The sequence below is a fragment of the Homarus americanus genome, unplaced genomic scaffold (assembly GCF_018991925.1).
Source record: "Homarus americanus isolate GMGI-L3 unplaced genomic scaffold, GMGI_Hamer_2.0 scaffold1647, whole genome shotgun sequence".
Classification (NCBI taxonomy): domain Eukaryota; kingdom Metazoa; phylum Arthropoda; class Malacostraca; order Decapoda; family Nephropidae; genus Homarus; species Homarus americanus.
Window position 1 is genome coordinate 1 of NW_024739985.1, and position 7,500 is coordinate 7,500.

Consider the following 7,500-nt stretch of genomic DNA (forward strand, 5'->3'; position numbering starts at 1 on the left):
AGTTACGCATTGCTACCCACCGTCAACAACCAACCACAACCCACCGTCAACAACCAACCATAAACCCACCGTCAACAACCAACCACAACCCACCGTCAACAACCAACCATAACCCACCGTCAACAACCAACCACAACCCACCGACGTCCAAACTCTCCTGAAGTATTACTCAAAGTCACACAAACTCTTCTTGTATTCATGGCGTTTTATCTCACCGTGTATGTCAATGTTTGGTCAAACGGGAGACAGAAGTGGCTTTGGTCATAGTAGCGGTCTTTGATCTCGAGCAGCTCACCAGGACCAGAGTTCGAAGCCCTAAGGGTGTTTTATTATATCCTTCGAGGATTTTTTTAGATAATAATAATAATAATAATAATAATAATAATACAATATTTACCCAATACATTTATCATATAGGTTTGAAATATAATGGACATTAATATAGACCGCACAGACAGACAGACAGACTGAAACAACCCCCCAAATACCAACCTCCACTCCATCACCCCACTAAAATTAAAACACTCAAGAGGGTACACGAAGCTAGGATCTTGCCCCTACCCTCAAACTAATACATTCAGGCAACACGAACCGTAAGATCACAACAAGAAGGCGGAAGTGTTAATACCAACCCAGCCACAAGGGGAGGAAAGCACAAGATTGAGAAGTGATGTGGTCGTCAGGGGGAACACCAGCGATCTAACACAATAAAAATGACCTTTTTTTAATACCTGGCAAGAGGGTAGATTATTCGGTATACCTTAGGAGGGGGGGGTAAGGTGAGGGGGTGGGGGGAGGGGGTGAGGGGTGGGGGGTGGAGAGAGGTGAGGGAGGAGAGTGAGGAGTGAGAGGGAAAGATGTGTAAATATACCTGTATGTCATCTGTACTTTATATATACAGGGTTAGCATTACTGCAGGTGAGATTATCCTTACCTTACGTTCACATAGACGTTAATTAATCACTATTCTTATTTATATAATACCAATTTAACTTTACCTATATTTCAAAAACCTATAATTACTCTTATATCATATCCTGGTATAATTCATATATCGCAGAGAAAAAAGAGATGAGAACAAAAAATAAATAAATAAAATGCAATATTATTTTTTTTTTTACACTGTGGTTACATAATTATTCCTTGCTCAATTATTTTAATATTTCAACCTTGTAAATAATCATGGTAATATATACTGTTTTATATGTTATGTAGGCGTGTAATATATATGTAATATACCTGTATGATATATTAATCTTAAGTGAGTTATATATTATTTAGGTTAGGTTAGGTGTAAGGTAAGTCAACACACCTGGTTTGATTAATTAGAATATTCTTAATTAGGTAAATATTCAGTGTGTTATACTGTTTTGTTGTGTGATAATTTGGTGTCTGTTCTGTCTCTGTCTGTCTGTCTGTCTCTGTCTGTCTGTCTGTCTATCTGTCCTACACATAGCTACATTTTCCTCACCTCTGTCACATATAACCATCCTTCCTCACACACACACACACACACACACACACACACACACACACACACACACACACACACCTGACTTACTACCACCCGGAATAATATACACAACAACCCGGAAACACAAATTAACTGAGGGAAATTTTCTCCTCCACCATAAAGTCCAAGGAAAAAAAAGGAAAAATAAAACAAAAAAAAAACAAAAATAAAACAAAAATAAAAACAAAAATATAACAAAAATAAAACAAAAAATAAAAACAAAAATAAAACAAAAATAAAACAAAAATATAAACAAAAATAAAGCAAAAATAAAAAACAAAAATAAAAAAAAAATAAAACAAAAATAAAACAAAAATAAAACAAAAATAAATAAAAAAAAAGACAGATTTGAGGAAAATAGAAAATGTAAAATTAAATAAATGTATAAATGTAGGTTTTGTTTTACTGTTTCCGTCCACAAAAAAAAAGAAAAATGTTTAAAGAAAAGAAAGAATGAGAGATTTTTTTTTGGTTGTTATTTAAGGAAGTTGTTGTTGTTGTTGTTATTATTATTATTATTATTATTATTATTATTATTATTATTATTAACAAAGTCTTTCCTACAGTTACAGAATATAAGAAAAACTCAATAAAAGGTCAAATAAAAGCAAAACTCAAGCAAACAAAAGCAAGATGGAGGAGGCTGTTATTGTTACTTTATGACGTCATAGCACCAAAAATTAACATACTCTCTCTCTTTACGGGGAAATTGGATCAAATATTTTACAAACAAAAATATTCTGTATAATAATTTGTATCTTTCGTAATCTGGTTGTTAACGGACACAATACAGGAGACTACAGTACAATACAGTGTTTGTTATATTACAGGTGGGTGTATCGGTACAGCATATATGTATTCAGTTTTGTTTATTCATTTTTGAAGTAATTTATGAATAAAATAGAGGGATGAAATGAATATGTAATGTAAAATAAATGGTAGTCAGATATTGGTGAGGTTAGGTTAAGTTAGTTAGTAGGTTAGTGTTAAGGTAGGTTAGTGTTAGTAAGGTTGTTAGGGTAGTTAGGGGTGGGTTAGTGTTAGGGCAGGTTAGTGTTAGGGTAGGTTAGTGTTAGTGTGTTAGTTAGTGGGTAGTGTTAGGCAGGTTAGGGGTGTTAGGGTAGGTTAGTGTTAAGGTAGGTTAGTGTTAGGTAGGTTAGTGTTAGGGGTTGGTTAGTGTTAGGGTAGGTTAGTGTTGTAGGTTAATTGTTAGGGTAGGTTTGTGTGTTAGTAGTGTTAGTGTTAGGTAGGTTAGTGTTAGGTAGGTTAGTGTTTAAGGTAGGTTAGTGTTAGGTTAGGTTAGTGTTAGGGTAGGTTAGTGTTAGGGTAGGTTAGTTTTAGGGTAGGTTAGTGTTAGGGTAGTGTTAGTGTTAGGGTAGGTTAGTGTTAAGGTAGGTTAGTGTTAGGGTAGGTTAGTGTTAGGGTAGGTTAGTGTTAGGGTAGGTTAGTGTTAGGGTAGGCTAGGCAGCACAGTATAGCATTCTTTACACCCTAGCACATAAAGACGAAAATCCCTTCACCTCATAGTCCCCAGCTCAAGGCAACAGCTACGGTCTGATCTATATCATTAACCTGATAACATTTTCCTGATAAGAAATATTAACTTTGATACTTCCACTTGAAGAGTTATGTTCACCAGGTCTGACGAGTGGGGAGAGTGGGGAGAGTGGGGAGAGAGGGGGAGAGAGTGGGAGAGGGAGAGGGAGAGAGGGGGGGAGAGAGAGGGAGAGAGGGGGGGAGAGAGTGGGAGAGAGAGGGGGAGAGGGAGAGGGAGAGGGAAGGGGAGGGAGGGAGAGGGAGAGAGAGGGAGAGAGGGAGGGGAGAGGGAGGGAGGGAAAGGGAGGGAGAGTGAACTAGAGATTAGAGAACAAAGGGAGTAAATACAAAGAGAAAGAGAGAGAGAGAAAGAGAGAGTTTTAAGTCAGGTATTTTGCATGACAGACACTCGTTAATTATGAACCGAGCGAACAGGTAATCGCAAACACCTGAGTCACTAACACTGGCTCCTCCCTTCCTCCCTCCCTCCCTTCCTTCCTCCCTCCATCCTTCTCACCTCCTCCTTCCCCTTTCCCATTCCCCTCCCTCTTTTTGCTTTCTTTTCATCCACTTCCTCTCCTTCCCTACCCCTTCCCCCTCCTCCAACCCCTCCCCCTCCTCCTCCTTCCCTACCCCCTTCCCCCCTCCCTCCTTCCCTACCCCCTTCCTCACCTCACTCCCTCAACAGGCACAAAATAAACACCTCACACCCTATTAAAACCATCTCATTAACGCCCACTTACCTGCCACATGTAAACAGAGAGAATTAACAGGTGAGTAATTACAGGTGAGACCATCAGGTAAGCCACTAATTAACACCTTCTCGTTACCTCACATTTAGGAGCGAAATTCAATAGCCATTATAGCTCAGGTAACAAGTAGCCTCACGCCAGGTAACTCACTAATTGGCTCTATTTCATTGCCTAGTAGTCAACAGATCTAGTGCATCAGGTAAAAGGTGTGTGTAAATAACGTTAATTACCTGTGGCTAATAGGTAATGAAAAATAACAGTCAATAACGGATATGACTAACAGTAATTTAACAGATAACAGGTAAATCAACAGGTAAAAATACTAATTATATTTCCTTTACCTTCCCTCACTCATCCAACAGACAACAGATATCATCCATTAAAAACCCCTATTACAGTCAAACACCAACAGATACCCAACAGAAACAACGGCAAACACCAACAGATTTTCAACAGGTAATAGATAAAACATTCCAACAGGTAAGATACTAATTAACATTGTCTTCTCCTTATCAACAGGTGAGCGGTGTAGTTAACAATACTGGCCATAGCGTTGTCTTCACAGTGGACGAAGAAAACGAAGATCCCACTTTAAACGGGGCGGTGGGCGGCATGGGCGGCGTACCGGGAAGCCTCAACGTGGGTGGCAGTCTCGGGCGTGTTATGGGCGGCGATGGTATGGGCGTGCATGGTCAAGAGGAGATGGGCGGTATTTACTCACACAGAGGAAGGCATCACAAGAACCCGCCTTTAAATATTACTGGTGGACCTCTGTCTTATAGATACAGGGTGAGTGAGTGAGTGAGTGAGTGTGAGAGAGAGAGAGTGAGAGAGAGAGAGAGAGAGAGAGAGAGAGAGAGAGAGAGAGAGAGAGAGAGAGAGAGATTATATATATATGTGTCGTCAAATACTAAAATGAGGAAAGGAAAAATATCGAGTCTTATCATCATCATCATCATCATCATCATCACCATCATCACCATCATCACCATCACCATCACCATCACCATCATCATCAAACAACAAATCAAAAACTTTTCAAAAACTCATAAAACAAATAATTACCTCAACTTTTGCCTCACTATATGACCACCACCAAATATTTATCCACGTCTGGGAGAATATAACTGAACCTTGCCTCACTGGTATTGAGATACGATACTAATTGGTCTTCTAGTTCACCGTGAGGCTGGTGTGTCCTCTAGAGGTCACGCAGTTTATAATAGGCGGTCACTCACTGTTTTGAGGTATTGTAGTCTGTCTGTCTGTCTGTCTGTCTGTCTTTTTAATTAATAATAGTAGTGTTTATGTATATGTGTGTGTGTGTGTGTGTGTGTGTGTGTGTATGTATGTGTAGGTGTGTGTGTGTGTGTATGTGTGTTTGTGTGTATTTTATAGGTAAATTTATATGTATTTTACCCTTTTATATATTTATATGTATATATAATGAGAAATAATTTACTACTAATTAGATTTTTTTTTCAATTTTCTAAGTCGATTTATTTACATTGTTATCAATATATATTAAAACCAGTCCTATACTTTTAACACAGCACAGTACCTTAGGCTAGACACCTTCCTTACTCCTAAATCATTAAATATCACAAACTTCATTGGCAGAGTGAGCGAAGGTTCGTCTGGCGTAGTATATCTATTTAACCTCGACTTTATACAATAGAGGTAACGCCAGATATTGTTGAATGTGTATATTTTGGTGTTGATATTTGGGACAAGACCTGACCTGACCTGACCTCACCTCACATGACCTCACCTGACCTCACCTCACCTGACCTCACCTGACCTCCAGCGTGATGTTGTTGTGTTGTAGTCCTGTTGTTGTTGTGATACCCCCCTTACCCCCCACCCCCCCACACCCCCCACCCCCACCCCCCCCTGGTCTGGTCTGTTAGGAATTTGATTTCCCACGAGGACTACTGATGCTATGTAGCCAGTCTGTCTCTCTGTCTTGTAAAAGCTTAAATACAGATATACAGCAATAATATAATACAGCAGCGATACAGGTAAGACTTGAAGATACACACAGACAACATAGCAGCATCACAGAATTACAGCATCACAGCATTACAGCATCATAGTATAATCACAACATTAATTCACCATCACCACAGCAGCATAGTAGCATCAGAGTACAACCACAGCATTATAACAGCATCAGAGTACAACCACAGCATTATAACAGCATTAGAGTACAACCACAGCATTATAACAGCATCAGAGTACAACCACAGCATTATAGCAGCATCAGAGTACAACCACAGCATTATAACAGCATCAGAGTACAATCACAGCATTATAACAGCATCAGAGTACAACCACAGCATTATAACAGCATCAGAGTACAACCACAGCATTATAACAGCATTAGAGTACAACCACAGCATTATAACAGCATTAGAGTACAATCACAGCATTATAACAGCATCAGAGTACAATCACAGCATTATAACAGCATCAGAGTACAACCACAGCATTATAACAGCATCAGAGTACAATCACAGCATTATAACAGCATCAGAGTACAATCACAGCATTATAACAGCATCAGAGTACAATCACAGCATTATAACAGCATTAGAGTACAACCACAGCATTATAACAGCCTCAGAGTACAACCACAGCATTATAACAGCATCAGAGTACAACCACAGCATTATAACAGCATCAGAGTACAACCACAGCATTATAACAGCATCAGAGTACAACCACAGCATCACTACAGCATCACTACAGCCTACATCTCTTACTACAGGTTGGTCAAGTCCAGCTTCACTTCGGCTCGCAGGACTACATGGGTTCTGAACATACGGTCAACGGCACGGCCTTCCCAGCTGAGGTGAGATATTGTTTGTTTATGTCGTGGGGGGGTGTGGGTGTGGGGGTGTGGGAGGGTGGTGTGGGGAGGGGAGGTGTGGGGGGGAGTGTGGTGGGGATGGGGTGTGTGTGGGGGGGTGGGGAGGAGGGGGGTGTGGGGGGGGTGGGTGGTGGGGGAGTGTGGGGAGGTGTAGAGTGTGGTGGGGACGGGTGTGGGGTGTATGTGTGTGTTTTTATTTTCTTATGTCTACCACTTATGTTCAAGCATTTAATATATTCACCATCCACTCATGTCTGCCACCCCACCATGTCTGCCACCACCATGTCTAACACCACCATGTCTACCACCACCATGTTCACCACTTCATGTCTGCCACTCACCATGTCTGCCACTCACTATGTCTACCACTCATGTCTACCACCTCACCATGTCTACCACTCATGTCTGCCACTCACCATGTCTGCCACTCACCATGTCTACCACTGTCTACCACTCACCATGTCTACCACTCATGTCTGCCACTCATGTCTGCCACTCACCATGTCTACCACTCATGTCTGCCACTCACCATGTCTGCCACTCACCATGTCTGCCACTCACCATGTCTACCACTCATGTCTACCACTCATGTCTACCACTCATGTCTTCCACAGATACAGATCTATGGCTACAATTCTCAGCTGTTCCACAATTTCTCCGATGCTGTGTCCAGAGCTCACGGCATCGTAGCCATATGCATCATGATCCAGGTATGTCTTTATGTCTCAGTAAGTCAGGTATAGCTCCAGGATATGTCTCAATGTCTGTCTTTATGTCTCAGTAAGTCAGATATAGCTCCAGGATATGTCTCAATGTCTGTCTTTATG

The 7,500-nt window shown here is 40.7% G+C and overlaps 1 protein-coding gene across 1 annotated transcript in view; it reads left to right on the top strand.

Moving 5' to 3' along the window:
- Positions 1–4,320: 4,320 nt before the first annotated feature.
- Positions 4,321–7,500, top strand: part of LOC121875033 (carbonic anhydrase 5A, mitochondrial-like) — a gene marked incomplete at its 5' end in the record, with an annotated part of 14,026 nt that continues 10,846 nt past the window's right edge. Inside the window, 3 exons of the mRNA XM_042379384.1 lie at positions 4,321–4,590; positions 6,572–6,655; positions 7,288–7,383. Coding sequence (XP_042235318.1) covers positions 4,321–4,590; positions 6,572–6,655; positions 7,288–7,383 — 450 coding nt within the window. The remainder of the gene's footprint in view (positions 4,591–6,571; positions 6,656–7,287; positions 7,384–7,500) is intronic.